The following is a 22,614-nucleotide window of genomic DNA, read 5'->3' on the forward strand; positions in this document are numbered from 1 at the left end:
GGAACCAATACCGCAATGGAACTTTTCTGTATGTAGGTGGAAGCATTCCTTAGTTTATTTTATAGGTTTGATTAATTCCTTATACTCAGTTAGTCAAACCTACAAAGTACATATAAATTATACTCACCCCTACTTTTGAGTCCCTTTTTGATGCAGACACTAGTCAGGGTGCCTCACGTGGAAACTGATTGTTCTAGGGGATTCTGTACACTTAAATTAGTGGTGAGATCGTAGGATCCAGATCGACACTAGTTCTATTCTTTATTTTTAACTCTTTTGTAGTATTCTGAGACTTACAATGTATATTCTGATTCAGTCTGTTCTTTATACTTATGATACTAGGTTTCAGAATATCTTCGTTATTTTCTTTCGTTTCCTTTATTTTTGTAGCCTGACTTCCCCTTTGGGAGTCTCGTATGAGTTTTACGTTTAGGCTTACTCATCAGGTTGGATATTGGGTTGTGTGCCATTATGAGCTAAGTTTTTTAGGTCATGACAAATTTATATCAGAGCATTAGGTTACCAGTCACATAGGTTAAAGAGCAGGGTGTATAATAGAGTCTTGTAGATTAGTACATAGACGTCTGTACCGGGCTACAAGATACTTAATAGGAGAAATTCCTTCTTTTGATCCCTTTTTTCTGATTTATTCATAACTAGTGTTGTATACCTCTAATATATTTCTTCTGCGCAGATGGAGAAGACTAGAGCCAGAGTCATCGAGGATGAGGCTGCACTTGCTGCCCGAACCTCAGTTCACTGGTGAGGCAGAGGACATAGTGGAGTTAGGTATAGAAGCCGAGCAAGGAGAGCAACACCCACTCATGGATGAGCTTAAGAGCCATCAACTGAGCCCAGCATCCCGTGGTTTATGAAACTGCTCTGATGCTTTAAGAGCTACTGGTTCAATTATTGGTTAGAGTGGATGGTGCTCCTACTCCTAATGTTCTTTCAGGTACTTCAGACTCTCATATTATGGTTGGTGCTACACTGCCAGATCAGGGGCGTAGTGTGGGATTTTAGACTTCAGATTCTTCTTCAGTGCCTTCTATTGCACTTCCAAAATTTATAGCTCTGTTAGTTTCTGATAGTACTGTCAATTGAGTGTCTATGTAGAAGAGTTTTGAGAGGTTTTTGCGATTGGGACATCTTAGATTTGATAGTGCAGCCACAGAGAAGGTGTATGACTTTTTGATTGAGTGTCAGGATAGGTTGTTCAACCTGGGTATTCTAGAGGAGCATAAGGTAGCCTACACTTTATAACAGTTTGTGGGAGTGACCAAGGAGTGGTGGAGGTCAGTTCTTGCTCGTAGACCTGCTGACTGTCCTATGATTTCTTTGGAGTAGTTTAATAAGGTATTCCTTAAGAGATTTATGCCTTATAGCCTCCGTGATCTATGCACGGATAAGTTTGTCAAGTAGGAGTAGGGTTCCTTATCAGTCTTTGAATATGAGGCTCAATTTCATTAGTTACCTCATTATGTTATATCGGGTATTCCCATCTAGTTTGATCAGATTCATAAGGATGTGAAGGGTTTCTCTGGCTATATTCAGGAGGCTACAACCTCTTTTTTGTTATCTTATTGGACCTTTCAGAATATTATTAATCTTGAAAAGAGGATAGAGTGTATCCGACTGCTAGACAGGGCAGGGCAAAGAGGTTCTATCGATAGGGTCAGTTTAGAAGTCATTCCTCTAGAGTCAGGGAGTATTCATGTCTATTCACCTAAGGTTACATGGGCAGGCTAGTACAAGATGCGATTCAGGGCATGAATGGTATATATAGATCCAGATCAAGTTAGGTTGGCTATAATGGTTCTTTGGGCTTCGAAAGGCATGTTCAAACTTCTGGTTATCCTTCATGAGGGTTGCGTCATCGAGTCTACTATGTGTTTGATGAGTTTGGGAATAAGGCAAAGGTTTTCCCCAGATGTATTCCTTCTACTGCTTAGCTAGGGACATTGACTATTCATTTTATGCCTGCCCCAGCTAATTGAGGCGCTTCATAAAATGCTAGAGGTGGCACCCAAGGTTCCAAGGGTGAAGCTCCAGGTAGTACTAGTGGTGGTTCACAGGTTGGTGGTGACTGTCAATTATGTTTTGCCATATCGAGTAGACCTGAGGTTGAGGCCTCTAATGCAATTATTACAGGTTTTGTTCTTGTTTTCCACCATTCTTCTTCAGTATTATTTGATCCAGGGTTTACCTATGCTTATATGTTGACCTATTTTTATGTGGGTAGTGATTATGTGTGTGAGCCCCTTGCTATGCCTATTATTGTTTCTACCTAGGTAGGTGAGTCTTTAGTGGCCGATCAGGTATATGAGGGGTGCATGGTGATATTTTCAAGTAGGAAGACCCAATATTTTTAGGTAGGGAAACCTGAGACGACTTTATTTTATTATACATGCTTGACTTTGATGTGACATTGGGTATGGACTGGTTATCTCCATATCGTGCTATATTTGATTGTTATGCCAAGATCGTGACCTTAGCCTATCCTGATTTACCTTTCTTGGTGTGGAAGGATAATCCAAGTTCATATTTTAAGAAAGATGATATCTTATATTCATGCTTATCGTATGCTGGATAAAGGTTGCATGTCTTATTTGGATCATGTACGTGATCTTACTAAGGATTCATCTCCTTTAGAGACCACAAGGGTAGTGAGAGAGCTTATGAATATGTTTTCTATAGACTTTTTGGGTGTTTCTCTTGATCGTGATATCAATTTTGTGATTGGAGATGGACATCAAGCCCATCTCTATTTCTCTTTATTGGATGGCTCTAGCGAAATTGAAGGAGTTGAAAGAATAATTAGAAGATTTATTAAAGAAGGGGCTTATTCGACCTAGTGTATCACCATGAGGTGCACTGGTATTAATTATGAAGAAGAAGGATGGTATTATGAGGATGTGTATTGAATATCAACAGTTGAACTAGGTCACCATCAAGAACAAGTATCCTGTTCCTCTTATTATCTTTAGGGTGCATCGGTGTTCTCTAAGATTGACTTGAGGTTGGGTTACAATCAATTGAGAGTTCAGGAATAGTATATCCCAAAGATTGATTTCAGGACTCATTATGGGAATTATGAGTTTATGGTTATGTCCTTTTGATTGACTAATGCCCCAGCTACTTTTCTAGAGTTGATGAGATGGGTATCTTGACCTCATTTGGACATATGATTGTGTTTATCAATGACATCTTGGTTTACTCCAAGAATGAGGCTGACCATGTTAGTCACTTGAGGGTTATACTTCAGATTTTGATAGATGAGAAGTGGTATGCAAAATTCTCCAAATGTGAGTTCTGGCTTGATTTCGTGGCATTCTTAGGTTGTGTGGTGACTAAGAATGATATTATGGATGATCTAGTCAAGGTTGCAGCAGTTCATGATTGGTTTAGGCCTACTTCAATTTTTGAGATTTAGAGCTTTATTAGGTTGTCAGGCTATTATCGGCGGCTTGTTCAGAGTTTCTCTTCTATTGAAGACCCTTTTACTAGGCTGACTTAAAACACCATAGCATATCAGTGGATTGATGAGTGTGAGGTGAGCTTTCAAAAGCTCAAGGAGGTATTGATTTCATCACCTATTCTAGCTTTACTCAAGGAGGGTGTGGCCTTTATAGCATTTTATGATACTTAGGGTGTCAGTCTTGGTGGTTTGTTGATGTAAAATGGGAGAGTTATATCCTATGCTTCTTGACAACTAAATATACATGAAAAGAACTACTCGTTTCACGACTTGGAATTTGCAATGGTGGTATGATTTTCATACTTTGTTCTATCTATTGGGATGATTAACATGATTCCTAATTCGTAGGATGGAAATTCCGTCAGTTTCGTTGCATCCGGAACATCAATTTTGGTCTAGTTGAGTATTGACTTAGAACCCCGGGACCTAGATTTTTGTTTTGGGAAAATAAGCTAAACGTTGAGCTTTAGCCAAAAAGGGGTTTGGGAGGGTAATTTCATCATAACGACCTTTTTTCAAAAATTCGACGATTCCATTTAGTGTAGTTGCATATATAATTTATTTTTATCGAACCCCAAATTATTTTCGAAGGTCCAACTAGAAACATTTTGGGCTTGGCAAATCTATTGTGATTTGGTTTGTGGTGTAGGATGTTTTCTTCATCATGATCGCAATGTGGAGTCATGCGATCGATTGTATTGGGTTCATGGGCTTCGCGATCATGAGAGTGGAATGTATAATCATGATGAGGGATCTCTCAGGTTGTTCATGATCGCTAGGTTTAATTACTTGCTATCGTAATATGTAAAAAAAATGCCTGAATAGTGTGTAGTTAGGGAATCAATCCCATTTTCCTATTTTCACCATTGATAATCATTCTAATCTTTAGTAGAGGCAATTTCAAAGTGACCTTTTGGAAAATGTTGCTTTTATGTAGTAATCCCAAGTCATTTATGACTTACTGTGACTAATAATTTGGTCACAAGGTCATTCATTTGGTTTTTATGCAGGTTTCTTACTTTGGAGCTTCCAAAGTTTAGATATTTGACTTCGGTCAAAACTTCCATAAATGACCTCAAAATGCAATTATGATAGATCTGTTAGCTTTGAAATGTTGAGTTAGGTCTAGAAGGACCTTTAGTTCGGGTTCTGAGGCATCAAAACTCATTTTGAGCAATCTTATGGCTTATGGCCAAAGAATGAGCTTGGGTGTGGGATTCACATTTTGTTAGGATGACCTCCGTTGGAAGTTTTGACATCTCTGTTGAGTCCAAAATTTCAAATTTAGTGAGATAACATAGTTTATTTGTGTGCATGGTGTTCAGAATGAATCATGAGCATTTGAGCAGAGTTCATTTGGACTTAGCTAAATTTGATGATGTCTAATGCTGGTGTGGCTACCTAGGCGGCCTTGGCATCTTTTAAGCGGTGGTTACTTAAGCGGCTAAGGAGACGCTTTAGCTAGCCTTGCTATCCACTTTAATAAACCTGGCATAACTTAAGCGACGGTGGCCTCAGCGTCCAAAGTGCCACTTTAGTGGAGATGGCTAGCGAAGCCTAGATGCTTTAGCAGTCAGGGAATAACTTTAGTAGGCCACTTAAGTGGTCATCGCTAGTGGTTTATACCCATTTTCAACTCAATATTCGAACTCCAATGATCGATTTCTCATGCTTTAGAGCTTTGATTGAGCTCATTTTTGTTGCGTTTGATTGGGATTCATTGGAGCGTTGCATGAGGGTTGTTCGGGAAGCATTGTTGGATCATTTTAGAGGGAAAATCTTATCCTGAAGACCCCTATTTCTCTCTTTCATAGTATTTCTTGAACTATTGCTTGGATAAACTGTTTTGGGGTTGTTTGAGCTTGGATTGTGCCCATTTTTGGGGCAAAAGTTCCTTGAACTGAATGGGACCTATTGACAAAGTCAATTTCGGGGTTCCTCATGCAGTCCCTATAATGAAATTTTTAGATTATTTTTAGATCCATTTTTAATTATTGCAAATTAGGTGTTAAAACATTCATATTGATATCTTGATCACTTATTTGTTAGCGTGGCAACAATTTGAGGCATTTTGGAAGGGTAAAACTCTGGGTTTGTGGATTTTAGAGTGCGTGTGATTGTCTTCGAGGTAAGCTATAATCTACTTTCTTCTAGATTGTGCTTTATGAGATAATGTTTGGTATAGATTGCATTTGAGTTTGGAAGATATGACACGGGTTTAGTGCTACTTCCTTACTCCTATTTTCTTGATTCCTGTAGGAGCCTTAGTCTAGTTTGTCTTGCGAATTTCTTAGTTTAGGTTGGAAGGACCTTTCTTATGGCTTATTTTAGTGTGGTTATCCTCTTCAGAGTTGATTGTTAAGGAATTAGAATAGGTTGTGACCTAAGTGCCTTAGAACGAATCTTTAGCAGTCCTCTACCATTATATGGCTCCTTGTAGTAATTAATATGGTTTTGTACCCTCTGCTTCTGCATGACCTGTGGGTGTGCTTTTGGACTTGTGAGAATTTACCTCGAGTAGACCCGTTAGACTTGATTTTGATCACAACCTCATATTAAGCTATGTAGCTTTAATTTCTCATTATTGCCATAGGTTGGCGTTAGTTGTGATCAGTATTCACTTGAGTAGTGAGTGTGGGTTAAGGCTGAGATCCTTGAGTTACCTTGTTCGGTTGTCAAATTCTTCATAGATTCCTTCATTTCCTGAGGTGTTTTGGTTATTTACTTTAGGTTGCATGGATATTATTGTTTAGATACTAGTGATGGCATGCATTGCGTTAAAACTCACTTTCATGTGTTTTATGGTACGATCCTGGTATTATATGTGTTGTTTTTTTCTACCATTTTAGAGAAAATATGGTTTTGCACCTTTTTCTCTTAAATATGGTTTTCATGGGAGTGGTACCACTTTGGTAAATTAGCTTTTGAGATAAAAGAAGCATCAAGTATGTGCTCACATTTTACTTGATCGATCGGGAATGTTACGACCTAAGCTAGGCCCTAGGCGTGACACGAAGATTAAAATCCTGAATGACTCTAACCAAGCCTCTTAGCATACATAGCATGACATAAACAATATTAAATCAAGAGTAGACATAAATGCAGAAGATAGTCTCAACATAAAAATCTTGATATAAGGAGAATTCGAACATAATAGTCAACATGAATGACCCATACTGCTATAGTCTGGCAATGCCTCTACTAAACTTAGATGGGGAGTAGGACAAGCTCTTAGCTCACAAAACATAATGAAAGAGCATAAGTCTAAAATATAAAAATGGCATGACGAGTTTGCCCTTGAATGATGAGGACTCACCAAAAGCTAACTCAGAGTAGATCACCAACTAGTCATGTGCAGGAGGATGAGAGCCGAACCCTACATTATGAGATAATGTATGTAAAAGTATGCATTAGTACATGGAATATACTAAGTGGCTTAAAACTTGATAATACAATGACCAAGATAAAACATAGTTAACAACATTTAAAACATCATGGAAAACATAATACATGGTTAATGCAAACTTGTAAGAAAAGTGAGAGAATCATAAGTCATAGTGAGAGATACCATTAATCGACATAAGTCATGTGAGCTATAATATGGAGTCCAATGTTTACCTCACATACTAAAAAGAGAGGTTCCATACTTGCCAAGGTAAGAACCATTATGCCTATGTGGATCCACTAAGATACTATGGAATCGAGCCTCAACTATCAAGTGACCCTTTCTAAAGAATCAAGCCTTTTCTAACAGGTGATCCTTCTTAAGGTCCACTCGGTGCTAGGTCAACTCCCAACGGAATATCATATGTAATATAACATATGTTTTGAAGATTGTAAGAATCTAGTAATACCAAGTTCATCATTAATACTTGAAAATCGTAAGAATAGCTCCTTCAACATATTATGACATCATAACATATTCATAAATATACTTATCTAAAGCATCAAATTCATGATAAGTTTTTCATAAAATTCATATTGATACTTCATCTAGAAGCATCGTTAAAATCATAGTTCATAAATTTTATGATGCATGCATAAGTCTTAAATCATAGCTCATAGTTGTAAAATAGTCGTGATGCACGGGTTCATGTAAAAATCCTTGAAAACATATAATTAAGATGAAATCATGCATAATAAGATCATTGAAGATGAGTAAAAACATAATTGAATGAACCTAATGCTAAATCATGAAAATAATTAAGGTTTAGGAAGAAATCATAAAGAGAAATTTAAAATACTTTGGGATACGTTGGATGGATTGGATCCATTGATGAGAATGAATCAAAGAAAGAAAAAACGAAATATTCTTATATGTAACCAGCCCTAGGAAAGGGGCAACATGCCTCGATGATCCTTAGATATTAAATTAAAAAAGAATACTTGAGCTTTTGAAACCCTAAATTCGACTTAGAGAAAACCTTGAGAGAGAAATCTTCGTAATCCTTAGAGAATTTTTGGTGAATGAGACAGAATAGGATTTGTTTAAAGGATTTGGATATTTATATTTTATGGGAACAAGGCCTAAAACGACAAAGTATAGAATTAAAATACCAAAAAAATCCCAAATACCCTTAATTAAATTCTGTCGATAAGACCTACGGGTCGTAGGTCCAATGATAGGTTGTCACTAAGGCTCATCGAATCAGACATTCGAAAAATGGAGTCTCTAAAGTTTTACCCTACAACCTTATCCTATGGGTCATAGGACCCGTCCTTCCTGCGAACTCCCAAATCCCTGCCCTCTGGTATTTTTCCACGAGACATCCTACAGGTCGTAGGTCTTACCATGTCTCGTAGGAACCTACCTTGAGCTACTAGATTATGAGCTTGCTCTCTTTCATATGATCACCACCTACAGATCGTAGTGCCTTTTATGGTCCATATATAACTCTCAAAGGTAAACCCAACGAGTTACCAAATAAGTATTGAACCACCTTATGACTATTTCCTATAGTCCGTAACTTCTTGTATGGGTCATAGGTAGGCTCATTCAAACTTCCAAAGGGGAATTTCTGAAAGCTTTGTCCTTGTTTTGACTTTCTAACTTACAGAGTGTTACAAGGAGCATGTGGATGCTTTCTACAATATATATATATATATATATATACATATACATACATACACATGTCTCTTTTGTACCATGAAATAAGAGACATCGCGATTGCTGTCACTATTGTAGTAGCAAGTAGTAGCTGCAGTGAAGTTTCAGGTACAATACTATTAGATGTAGTTCAAGTTCCATATGAACTACTTTTAGTTGGGATCTACTCCTGATAATATGGTCCTATATACTTTATTATGTGGTATTTAGTATTGATGGTACTAAGGGTTTTTGTTATAAAATTTGCAGTCGTATGCATCGCCTATCACCAGAATAATTGGTTGTTATTTGCCCCCGCCGGTCTTATAGAGGGACGGTTGGGTTATGTTTGTTGTTGTGTACCTTCTGAGATTATAGGGATACAATTAGGTTATTTTTTAATTTAACTATGTACCTTGTGTCAATTTGATAGTTGGTTATATGATTGGCTTAGAGTTGCCTCTATATCGGTGCTCCCCTATTTGATTTGATTGGATTGACATTTTGGGATATTATGATGAGTAGTTGTGATTTTTTTAGTATATATTTGGTTAGATGACTCCCATAATAGGATCTTGTTGTGATTAGATTATTGGTCTAGATCTTTGGTTAGATGACTCTAATAGTAGGATCTTGTTGTGATTAGATTGTTGGGCCAACACTTTTAGGTATGTTGATTTGCCTTGGTTACCTACATCTTTTATCGTTATCCTTTTGTCGCTTCTTACATTTACTTCTCATTCCTTTTTCTTTATTTACTTGTAATGTATGCTCCTCTCTTACCTATGTTTTATACTTGCATTGTATTTGGACCTCAGTCAGCATATGCCTACAAAGTACCATTTATTTTATACTCATAATACACTTTTGCACCCTGCAGATCATAGTACGAGTTCTCATCATTGACGTGTGTCTCATGCGGAGCAGATTTTAGATTCGAAGACTAAGGTTGGCTCCCAATATTTGGATTTGCCATTCTCCCTCTATTTTATATTCAAAGATAATTCTCTCTATATATATGTGTATGACATCAGAAGTTGGAAAGTCGGAAAAATAAGTTCAAAAGAAGTTTTCCAAAAAAATCCCAACTTTTTAGCATTATGTAAACTTCACAGAGCCCTTCACAGGCTGTGAAAAGGATCACGGAATGTGGAGAGATCACGTGGTCCAACCCTAAAAGTGGACACTTATGGGTGGAGGACCACGAGAGGGTTCACAGACCGTTGGATGCACTATGAGCCGTGGTGATATCCCGGGTTCGACTCTCTTAAGGGTCCTGAGAAGTCCACACCATGGGTGATGTCAATAATCTGTAGAGACCTCCACAGACCATGATGGTATGGTGTATAGGAACCCACTGCTAACCTAGCTCATATAAAGTTCAATTCCCTCACCACGACCACCACTACGGGCGGTGGTAAAACTCACGGACCGTGGTGGGTCCTCCAGGTGAAGTTTTAGTTAAGTTCAAGGGTGTTTTGGTCTTTTTCCTAAGATATCATAAATGAATATGTACAGTTTTTAGGGTTTATACTAACTTATTAACTACCCTAAGCCCTCCTAACCCTCTCATTCTCACTCAAACACTCAGAACACAAAATCCTTTCTAAAGTGTTCTCTCGAGAGTCTTTCCCTTCATTACGCAATTCAAAGGGGAATTCAAGTAAAGTTTCCAATCAAGAGAAAAATTAGGGCTTCCTAGATCAAAGGTGTGTAGGAATTCATCTGTCACGACCCAACCTCATAGGACACGATTGGGGTCCGACCTGGACCCCCCATATATATATCTATCAGCTATGGTCACGTCGAATTATAAACATGCAATGCATATAAATCAAGTGTAGTCAAACTAGACTAAAAACAACACAATGCCATGCCTCAGAGCCCTATTGGGCGATAACATTTTCATATATCTGTAGCCTCTTTCATTTACATCATAGCATAAAAGGGCACGCAATCCGACAAGGCTTCCATAACATAATAACATATATTATACATCATGTAGACCCAACTGAACCAAACTGACACATACATCCCACATATACATGTATGCAGACCTCTAACGATATTAGTGACAGCATATAGCGGGACAAGGCCCCCGCCGTACCCCTGAATAACAAAAAATACTATAAATCAACAGCCAGTGCCAAAAACTAGGCTCCGATACAATGGAGCCTCTTCCAGCTGAGCTGAGCAAAATCCTAAGCTGACGGACTCCCAAAACCTGTACCTGTACCTACGAGCATGAAATGCAGCCCCTCAAGAAAAGAGGGTCAGTACGACATATGTACTAAGTATGTAAAACATAACACAATACGACTGGAGGCATATCTGAAATAGAGAAGCAAGGGATAAAATATCATATAAGGAATCTGTACCTGTACTTTGTGATTTATAAAAACATGCATGCTCAAATTTTCAATATAGCAGGCCCCATCAGGGATCCGGTGAATCATATCTGTAGAACTATCACCTCCTTATTACAACACATCATCACATCATCACATATATACATATGTACTTGGCCCTGTAGTGAGGGAGCGATGGACAATGCAGTGGAATTGTTCACGAATCCGATAACTGGCCCGGGACTCGCTCGAAACTACGATACCAAAATAAGGTTTCTAGTTTCCATTTTGCAAAACCTTTAACCATACGAAGCGGGGGGTCGTATGGATGAAACCAGTATATACCCCACCTCCTTTATAACACTTTTAGGCCCTGCAACACACCACCACACGACCAGCATCAGCCCCCACACGAACAACGCCTCATTTTGACTATAATTTAACTATAACGATTACAATTTGGATTGTCTCCAACGTCAAGCATTCCTATACCATTTTTATGTTTCTAGAAACACATAAGGCGTATAATACACTCCATAAAAACACCACAAAGTACAAATTAAAAGGAGAAACCTTACCTTACCCGAAATTGGCCAAAACTGCCAAATTGCAACTCGGAACTTCTCCAAACGTGCTGAAATTGAGTGGGCTGTTTATGTCCCTTTTCTGCTGCCCCAAATTGGAATATTTGATTATAAAACACTGTTATATAACTGTGTTACACCTCAAATAATTAATTCATAGAATGAAACTCGGAGGCTTACCTTGGCAGCTCCAACTCGTAGCCCCTCTAGCTTGTACCCCTAGCATTTTTCTCTTTTCCTTTCTCACTTTTCTAGGAATAAAACTAAAGAAATGATTCCGTAGATGTCGTAAGATACATATATACATCTTCACGGGGTTGATAAACACCATAGATAATTAATTCACAGAGAAAAATCGAGGAACTCACCTTTAATCCTTCAAAACCGTGGTTGCCTTGTTCCTTTTGTTCTTCATGTTTTTTTTCCTTTTCTTGGCTGATGTTTTGGATGATAAATGAACTTGTTAGTCACCATACACATATATATAAGCCTTTTGGGAGAGTGACATGTGGCATCCCTAAGGGTGACATGTGTCTGTCACGACCCAACCCCATTGGCCACGACTGGGGTAAACCCCCACTCCTGGAACTCATATATTAATTACTTGGATGAAAATGTATGTTATTATAATAGAAGGGAATCTCCCTACAGTTTGTATAAAGTCTTAAGGGAAGTTTTATTCAACATTCGGGGAAGAATATTCTAAAGGGGGGAAGGATGTTACACCCCACATTCTTGAACTCGGAAGGTTCCTTAAGTTACTTAGAAGCTATCATGTGATCCCCCTAAGTTACGACACCATCAAACGACTCTAAGGAAGGGAGAATGTGATACCCCATAGTAGAGAAGGTTGGAAATAGAGTCATAAGAATCCGAAAAGAATTGGAGGCCAAGTAATGAGTCATAGGACTCGATTTACCTACGTAAGCTACTAATTTAGAAGTATTATACACTTGAGTTGCTTAAAGACATACCAAGCTTACGTAGCATGTATTACATAGGCTCCTAAAATAAGATGAGATTACGAACCCACGAGGAAGGGAAAAAGACGATGTATGACAGCCAATGGAGGAGCAACACGTGGCAGCACCTCAAGCAAGAAGGTTATGCACCTACTTAGGGTCAAGTAGGTGATGTATCTACTTGGGGGGGTGGACCCCACTGCCATGTGGCATCCCCTAGTTGGCAGCATGATACGGTGGCCAATCATGGCTTAACATGTGTCACCCTAAGGGGATGACATGTGTTACCTCCAAGGTATCTCATGTATTTATGTTTTATGACTCTTAAGGAAATTCATTTATCCAAAATCAGCCAAGAACTTAGAGGAAAAAACGTGAAGAAAAAAAAGGAGAAAGGCAGCTACGTTTTGGAGAAATTAAGGTAAATTTCCAACTTTTTCTCCATAAATTAATTATCTACGGTGTTACTCAACCACGTGGATATGTATATATGTATTTTACGATGCCTACGGAACCATATTTTCAGCTTTGAACTTGGAACAAATAGGAGAAAGTTGAACGAAAAATCTAGAGAACCTAGGGAGAGAGCTACGGATTTGAGGGGTTACCAAGGTAAGGACCGATTTTTTTCCGTGAATTAATTATTTAAGGTGTAAAAAAGGTATATAATGGTGTTATATAACATAAAATTCGAATTTGGGGCAGAGGAAAAAGGAAACAAACAGTCCGCCCCAATTCAGCAAATCAAGAAGTTTCCGAGATGCAATTTTGGTGTGTTTTGGCCAATTTCGGGTAAGGTAAGGTTTATCCTTTAAATTTGGACTTTATGGGGTTGTTATGGAGTGTATTATGTAACTTTCATAATTCTGGAAGTATGGAAAAATCGTGGGGATGCTCAGCGAAAGAAACAATCTAAATTGAAGTCGCCATAGTTAAATTGTAGTCGAAGTGAGGCGTGGTGTGTTTGGAGGCTGATGCTGGTTGGTTGGTGTGTGTTTTAGGGTATAAATGTGTTCTAAAATAGGTGTGGAAGTTTCTGGTTGCATCCACATGATTCCACGGTTCGTACGATTAAAGGTTTCGCAAAATAGAAACTAGAAACCCTATTTTGGATATCGTAATTTCGAGCGAGTCATTCGGAGGTTGTCATGTATAATGTTGCAAAGTTTTCTATATATATGAGCGGCTGGTTATGTTGTTGGTTGGATTTTGATATTAGGGACGTGATTGAAAATTCGAATAGGGCACATTATAGGGGAGGTGCTGTCCGATTTTCGTTAATGCCTTAACTAGTTAAGGAACTAGTCGAGAAGGCGAGCGAGGGAATGGGGTTTATGAATACTCTTAAGTAATGTAAGACTCTGAAAGGTCTAAAGAGGTTGATGTTCGTATTGATTTCATGTTGCCTAGGTTCACAGGAAGACAAAGCGACCGGGACAAAGACTAACCCATAACAGGTATGTAGAGCTATTCTTCTTTTCTTTTGGCATGTCTTAGGTATAAGTTATGGATGGTTTGTATATGAAATGTGGGGATAATTTCACTTGTGAAACTCCAAGTGTAATTCATAAACTTTATTCACTTTGTGATGCTAAGACGCCTGTAATAGTTGAGTTATTGCCTTTTAAGGCTGCTAGATCATGAATAGTAGTATATGTAGAGCCTGTCTATTTTTCCTTTTGGAAGGTCTTAAGTATAAATGTAATAGCATATGATATGAGGTGGAGGTAGTTCCAGTCATATGCTCCAGGTATAACTTGTGACTTTTATTTACTACTTGGTATTAGAATTCTTAAAATAGTAGAGCTACTACCCTCGAGTCCCCTATCTGCTGAATAATACTTGAATGTGTCAGCTCCTATTCCTAAAGTCTCTGCGACGAAAAATGTTTCTACTTCCATAAGCTCGTTAACCTTGTCTCGATACACGTCTACGATTCTTGAAACTCCAATTGATATGCTCCGTAACAATGTTTAAAAGATACTTAAGACGATTACTACTCTGATATTCAGGTGACGATTCACTTGACTGTTTCATTGAGTCTCAAATGATGACTTAGTTGCATATAGTTTCTCACTACTCTACTCGAGCACCCTGTAACCCATCTTCCTCCAAGTCCCATAAGAGGGCAGGGAAAGCGGTCGTGCCTAGTTTTACTATTCGTTCACTGAGTCCCGGGCCGGCTATATATATATGTATGAAGTATATGAGGATGAAATGCTGTATACGATGAAGTGAATCATACGATGAGGCCGTATGTGATGATGCTCGTCACTGCGTCTCGGGCCGGATATATATATGATGATGTAATGGAAAATATGGATTGAGCTGTATGTTCTTCGACATTGTTTTAAAATTATGGATCGAGCCAAACGTTCCTCGGTGTATTTTACTGTATGATGATGGTACGCTATAGACTTACACTAATATTTCACCGAGTCCCTCACTAAAGGGCCAGATACTTTATGTAGGCATGCATATAAAAATATAGGGATACATTTGTGACCTCGAGCCCCAGAGTGGACTGGATATACTATGATGACATACGAGATGATGCCGTATATGATGATATGATGTCGTATACGACGACATGATAAAATGATATACATGATGATATGACGATGCATGATTATGATGAAACGATTATGATATTGAGTTCACTAGAGGGCCGGGTATAGGGTATGATAAGGTATATGACTGCATGTCCTAAGCTGCAGGTATAGTACAGTTATGATATGTTATACTTTATATACTCAATACATATGTTGTACTAACCCCCTGTTCTCCGGGGGGCTGGGTTTCATGCCCGCAGGTAAAGATGTTCATTTTGGATATCGGTCAGCTTAGGAGTTCCTCTCAGCTATGTCGGAAGTGCTTCAGTGTCCTGGAGCCTAAATTTTGATACTGGTCATCTAATGTACATAATTATTTATTCAGGGGTACGATAGGGGCCTTGTCCCACATATGATACAGTTATTACTCTTAGAGGTCTGTAGACATGTGTATGTGGGTTATTTGTAAGTTTGTTTCAGTTGTGCTTATATGACGTATTGCAAATGTTTTCATGGTATGGCATCCTCGTCAGCTCGTATGCCCTTTCCTATTATGATACAAGTGAATGAGGCTACAAGTTCCTGAAAAAAGGTTTTGACCCATTGGGGTTTATATATAGCATCACATCACACACGATGCAACTTAAGGGTAGATGATAGATATGCATAAGGGGGTCCAAGTTGGACCCCAGTCGTGGCATACAGGGTTGGGTCGTGACAGTGTCACACCCTTAGGAAGCCACGTCATTTCATGTACCCAATCACATACTGCCACGTGTCCTTGGTGGCCCCCATCCCAAGTAGGTGGGTCACCTGCTTGCTTGAGGTACTTCAACATCTCGCCTTCCTAGGCTACCATGTTTCCTTCTCTTCTCTTCCTCGTGGGTTCGTAATCTCATCTTATTTTAAAAGCCTATGTAATCCGTGCTACATAAGCTTGGTATGTATTTAAGTAGCTCCGATGTATAAGACTTCTAAATTAGTAGCTTACGTAGGTAAATCAAGTCCTATGATTCATTTCTTATCCTCCAACTCATTCTGGATTCTCACGACTCTATTTCCAACCTTCCCTCTCACGGGGTATCGCATTCTTCTTTCCTTAGAGTTATTTGATATGTGCAGACAGTAGGGGTCTCATAGCCACTTTCAAGAAGAGTAGGAACACGTTTCAAGGTTCAAAAGTATGGGTTCTATCACAACCCAACCCCGTAGGCTGTGATTAGGGTCCGACCTGGATCCCCGTATACATACCTATTAGTTGTAGTCAAATCGAACTATGCACAAAGTGATACTACTTACAAAATCCCAATGAGTTAAAACTCTTTTGAGTACATGTGGCCCCTTCCATTCGTACCATATCATGAAAGCCATAACATAAAAACATTTACAACATGCTGTATAGGCACAATCGAAACAAACTCACAAAAAACCCACACACCTATGTCTACAGACCTCTAAGAATAGTAATAGCAATATATGGCGGGACAGGGTCCCCGCCTTACCCCTGAATATACAAATATATCCATAGAAGGTATAATACCCAAATGCTTGGCTCCGATTCAATGGAGCTCCTCCCAACCTTGCCGAGTGGAACCCTAAGCTGGCAGATTCCTAAAGCGTGCGTTTGTACCTGCGGGCATGAAACACAGCCCTCCAGAGAATAGGGGGTCAGTATGATATATGTACTGAGTATATATAGCATAACAACACATAACTGAGATAACAACTAAAATAGGGATGCAGGAAACAAGTTTGACAGTTAAGAGTTCACTATACCTGCATCCTATGAAAATAGAGCATGTATATAACCCTCACATATCACTCCTGGCCCATCATAGGACTCGGTGTTACCAGATCAATGTATACAATATCATACCATCATATACGACATCATTTCATACCTTACAAGTACATACTAGGTTTTCATATGTATGCTTGTCTCTTATATCCGGCCCTTTAGTGAGGGACTCAGTAAAGCTGTCATTTCATCGCGTATCATGCTCGGCCCTTCGTGGGATGCAGTGAGTAATCATTTCGTCATTTATCATGCCCGACCCTTCATGGGACGCGATGAATAACCATTTTATCATTTAACATGCCTGGCCCTTCAAGGGACGCGATGAATAATCATTACATCATTTATTATGGCCGGCCCTTCATGGGATGCGGTGAATTTATCATGCCCGTCCTTCATGAGACGCAGTGAATTTATCATGCCCGGCCCGTCATGGGATGCAGTGAATTTATCATGCCCGGTCCTTCATGGGATGCGGTGAAAGATGATTAACAGCCTGCACGAGTAGAGTAGCGAGGAACTATATACAATTTAACTCATCATCTGAGACTCAATAAAACAACCAAGTGAACCGACACTTGAAGACCAGGGTAGTACTCATTTCAAGTACCCTGCGAAATATCATTAGGGGTCATATCTACTAGAGTCTCAAGAATATTAGATGTATATCCAGACAAGACTAAATAGCTCGTAGAGAAAGAGACGTTCATCATCGTAGAGACCTTAGGAGTAGGAGCTTATACATTCAATTAACATTCAGCATATAGGAGACTCTAGAATATTACGTTCAGACGTGACTAAGAATCATGGATCATGTCTACGCATATAGAAGGCTCGAGGGTGATAGCTCAGCTGCCTTAAGAGCCTTAGCATTTGGAAGTGAACATGAGTCATGTGCTGTATTTGGAACCTACAACTAGAACTACCTCCAGACTTATATCATACCTCATTTCATTTACGTTTAAGACATCCCAAAAGAAAGGATCACTAGGCTCTACATATATTACCTTTTACCCTATAGAAACCTTAAGAAGACAATAGCTCAACTATTACAGGAGTTCTACCATCATAAAGTGGATAAGAATTATAAACTGTACTTAGAGCTTTACGAATGGAATTATCCCCATGTTTCATATAAAAACCATTCACAACCTATATCTAAGACATGCCAAAAGAAAGAAGAATAGCTTTACATACTTATGCCAAAAACATGCTAAGAGAAAGCTTTGTATACCTCTTATGGGTTACTCTTTGTCACGCTCATGTCATCATCCTCCAAACCTCTTTAACATGGAAGTAATGCAAGTATAAACAACACTTAACTGTTCAGCACCTTAAGTTATACACGAGTTTTCACAGAACCCATTTCCTCGTCTTCTCGACTAGTTCCTTAACTAGTTAACGAAACTCGGGCAGCATCTCCTCTATAATTTGCCCTATTCAAATTTCCAATTACACCCCTATTCACTACAGCCAACCAAAAACAATCCCCTGCAGCATATATACAAGCAAATCATATCAACATTACATAATACAAAGTTCCAACGACTCGCTCAAAATTACGATATCTAAAATAGGGTTTCTAGTCTCCCTGTGGTAACACATTTAATCATACGTAATAGAGGGTTATGTTGATGCAACCAGAAGAAAAAATACCTTCATTAGAACGTTTTCCATACCTGAAACATACCATAACACCACCTACAGCCACAACACCATAAGTACAATATTTTACTCGACTTCAATTTAAGCACAACGACTTCACTTTTGGATATATATAACGTCAAGCATCTCCATGATATTTTCACATTTACAACCACTTAAAAAACATATAATACACTTCATAACAACACCATAAACCCCAAATTGAAAGCAAAACCCTTACCTTACCCGAAATTAGCCAAAACTTGCCAAAAGTCGCCTCGAAAGTTCTCTAGTTGCGGCTGAAATTTCTTGGCTCCTTGCTATCCATTTGGTGCTGATACAAATCATAAATTTACATCATTAAAACTCTCATAAAATTTTCAAACCCTTCCCCAAATGTGGGAGAATAGAACCAAGCCATACCTTGCTAAAACTTACTAAAACTTGTCTCGAAAGTTCTCTTAGTATGCTGGAAAGTAGTGGGCTGTTTGTGTCTCTTCTTTGCTGCCCCAAATAGAAATGTTTCGTTATTAAACACCTCTATACCACCATAGGGTACCTTAAATAATTAATTCACGGAATGAAATTGGAGCTTACCTTGACTTGGTGCAACCCGTGTCTGCCTCTTTCTTGCTCTCACGTTTTTCTCTCAATTCTCTTAAGTTAGAAGTGCTGAAAATGAGATATACTCCAGCATATAACATATATATACACCTCCTTAGGAGGTGACATATGGAATCCCCTAGGGGTGACATGTGGCATCCCCCCTAGGGCGCTACCTCCATCATGCCTCCAATCCTTGGCTTTCACGTGGCAGCATGGGGTCCACCTAAGCTGCTGCATCACCTATTTGACCCTAAGTAGGTGCATCACCTACTTTCTTTGAGTAGGAGCGTCGTCTCCTTATTTCTCTTCCGTGGGTTCGTAATCTCGTCTCACTCCAAAAGCCTATGTATTCCTTGCTACTTAAGCTCGATGTGTACTCAAGTGGCTTAATTACGTAAGACATCCAAGTTGGTAGCTTATGTAAGTAAGTTAAGTCCTACGACCCATTACTTGTCCTCCAGCTCCTTCTAGATTCTTATATCCCTATTTCCAATCTTTCTTATTATGGGGTATCTCATTCTCTTTTTTTTTAGAGTTACTTGTTAGCGTTGTATCTAATCGGGGTCACGTGGCAACTTTTATGAAGTTTAAGAAGGCTTTCCGAAGTTTAGAAGTACGGGGTATAACATCCTTCCCCCCTTTAAAATATTCTTCCTCGAATGTTAAGTAATCTCATAAGGTCTTACAAGGACTTTAGGAATTCTTTTATAACAATTGTCATCCATAAGTCTCTTATTCATTAATATAATCATCTTAGGAGTTTAGATTACTTGTAGTCGTAGGGAATTGTTACCAATATTTCTCTTTCCATGATTTCTTTGACCTCCCAAGTCATCTCTTTTTTATTTTTATTTTGTCACAAGACTTTTACCTTAACTTTGCCATTATCTTATTGGCTTCCCCCCTTTAGAGGATACCTACACCTTTATCTGCTTATAGCTTGCTCTATGTCTCTATGTCCAGTCTTAATTTCATCCAATCTCCTTTCTCACTCCACTTGGCATTGCATCATGTCCCTGTCTTTCTGCATATTTCTTTCCAACCTGTTTATCCATGTACGGGACCTTGGCTAAATCATGAAGCATCAAAAACCCTTCGCATACATAGTGCGACACCTCATCTATTAATCTGTACTTGAGTAATGGGAGTCATGGAACAACTTGTCCACGACCACCTTCTACTTGTCTTCATCTAAGAATTAATTAGCACATGTAGTCATTTCAATTTCAATTAGGCAGTATTAGTATTCCGACGATAACTTGTTCAAGGTTCTCTTGAAGTAATAGCTTTATTCCAACCTATATCATTTGTTTCTTGGGGTGAATGCAAGTTGCACTATTTATTCCCTAAGTCTGTCGTCTTTGTCTTTTAAGGGTTCCATTATCTTTGGGGAAACGTTGTGTATACACGTCATTACTTTATACCTTGTGCCCCTTATCCTTAATATGTATCTAACACCGGCTTTTGGTTTAGTCAACATATACCAAGTGTGCCTTGCTAGCGGTCTTACTTTATCCCGGTATTGTTTTACCACACCTTTACATTCGTACTCATATTTCATTTGTGACATCCCTCTGGGGTGCTTCTGTTAAAAGTTTTTTCTCCAATTAGTCGGTGAAGAACTAATAAACTGTTATCATAGAACACTTTCCAACCACCGTTAGAAGAAAACTAGAATCCCTTAAACATCACAGTGCTTCTTAACACTTGATCTACATGGTCTCCTTCTGAATTTATCCTCGAGTTATGAACAACTTTTCTAGTTTACAACTAGTAGTTCGGGCTTGGTACTTTTCAAAAAGAGTGAAACTCAATCGCGAGACATCTTACCCTTCAACTTGAGCCCCCTATTTTTGTTCGTACAGCACAAATATGGCTGGAGATACTGTGGTCTGAACTTTACCACTTAAATAGGCTTTTGTTTCTCCGAAATAAAATTCTCCAAGTAAAAAGGGTGCCCCTTAGCGACGACCTAAAGGGTACTTCTTACAGCTTTAGTTAAACATAATAGGGGTACTTGGTATCAATTTCTAAGACATCTTAAGAATCTATGTTTCATTCCCTTTTTCTTGTTCTGGAAAAATTTCGGCAGAGTTTCCTTTATACTCCTCACTTATTCCAAACCTACACGCAGAAAATACCAATAATGCCTCACAGGACAACACATATATATCTTCATATCACATCACAACCATACAGGGCTTTCAATATCATCTCATATCGCAGCCACACAGGGCTTTTAATATCAACCATAATATAGAAATAATGGACTTACCTCGTATGTCCAACTTTGACCTGTATCTGTTGCACTTTCCTGTCTACTTTTTCCTTTAGTTTTCAACTTTACATTACAAACACATGTCAATACCTTACCTAACAGATATATTTCATGCCTTTACTTTACTTACTTGCGTGCTCCGTAACTTCCCATGCCATCAATTACTTTCCTCTGTTGATGTCGTCCTTTTGTTAAGATCCAAGGTTAGTATAAGAAGGTTTCTTATGACTCAGATCTATAGCATAATCTCATATGTGAAACAAAGGTAAAATCCTAAATATCCTATAGCTTTCTGTTTGTAGATGTGGCGTGCAATATATCGATAATCAAGACTCTACTAGACACGGTCTACAGACAATCCAAGGATAAACTACTCTGATACCACTTCTATCACAACCCAACTCCATAGGCCGTGACTGGGATAATAGCTATGGGTACTCCATAAGGTCCTACAACCTCTTTACCTTATAATTTCACACCTTCTCGGCTGAGCAGGTAGTCGTTGATTGACGGAGCATGGAGTAATATTGTTATTCTACCGGCAACATTCCCTCTAGAGTCATCTATCCATAGAGTGTAAAGTTAGTCCTGTAGCCCAGGTCATATTGTGGAATTTTCGACCTCGTGTATTACTTTCTGCCTTCCGCAAATGACATTAACTGGTACCATATTGAAGAATTATGGCATTCAAATGCGCCATCAGTTAGTAATTCGCTAATCCTGCTTGGTTTGCTTAAGTACCCCTTTTTTTCAATTCCCTCAACATAACTTAGAGTACCTTAGGTACATAATCTCATGTCGTTTCTCGCCCACTAGTTCAGATTCTTCCATCTCGCGCGATCATACTAGCACTAACGTACTAAATTCCATTAGAATTTTGAAGTTAAGCGTGCTTAGGCGAGAGTAATACTGGGATGGGTGACCTCCTTGGGAAGTCTTCATGTCGCATTTCATGTAATCCTTGCAATAATGTGTGGGACACTCAACTTAGCCCAAGATTTACCTTAGCGTGGTCTCGATAGTCTTCATGTTTTGCCTTGCCCTTTCCTCTTTTATCTTGCAACCGATATAAGGGTAGATCTTTAGTTCCACTATGACCATGTCACTAGTCCCTTACTGTATTCACCCCTTTTGTATACACCTATTTATTAGGGTTGTCTACTGAGTAGCGCTAAAGTTCATTCATATAGTGACCTTTACAGTCGCTTTGAGTTCTGTCTATCATTAGCTGGCATAAGCTCGAAGGAGTTTGGCATATGAGCTCTCCATCCTGTAGTAACC

General features: G+C 38.8%; 1 protein-coding gene and 1 pseudogene across 1 annotated transcript; both read left to right on the top strand.

Moving 5' to 3' along the window:
* The first annotated feature begins 725 nt into the window (after positions 1–725).
* Positions 726–3,433, top strand: LOC129899919 (uncharacterized). The gene is made up of 6 exons (XM_055974914.1): positions 726–867; positions 956–1,011; positions 1,117–1,245; positions 1,348–1,418; positions 2,018–2,200; positions 3,136–3,433. Exons 1-6 carry the CDS (start codon positions 726–728, stop codon positions 3,431–3,433), a joined length of 879 nt encoding a protein of 292 aa, XP_055830889.1.
* An 18,732-nt stretch (positions 3,434–22,165) lies between these two features.
* Positions 22,166–22,285, top strand: LOC129901838 (5S ribosomal RNA; annotated as a pseudogene).
* Positions 22,286–22,614: the final 329 nt, after the last annotated feature.

Source organism: Solanum dulcamara, chromosome 8 (genome assembly GCF_947179165.1).
Source record: "Solanum dulcamara chromosome 8, daSolDulc1.2, whole genome shotgun sequence".
NCBI classification, from domain to species: Eukaryota; Viridiplantae; Streptophyta; class Magnoliopsida; order Solanales; family Solanaceae; genus Solanum; species Solanum dulcamara.

Coding starts and splice junctions, on each gene's coding strand:
- LOC129899919 (XM_055974914.1), top strand. CDS start 726: ATGAGGCTGCACTTGCTGCCCGAACCTCAGTTCACTGGTGAGGCAGAG. Junction 1,012..1,116: donor TGCCAGATCAGGGGCGTAGT/GTGGGATTTTAG, acceptor GTGTCTATGTAG/AAGAGTTTTGAGAGGTTTTT. Junction 2,201..3,135: donor TCAGTATTATTTGATCCAGG/GTTTACCTATGC, acceptor CTAATGCCCCAG/CTACTTTTCTAGAGTTGATG.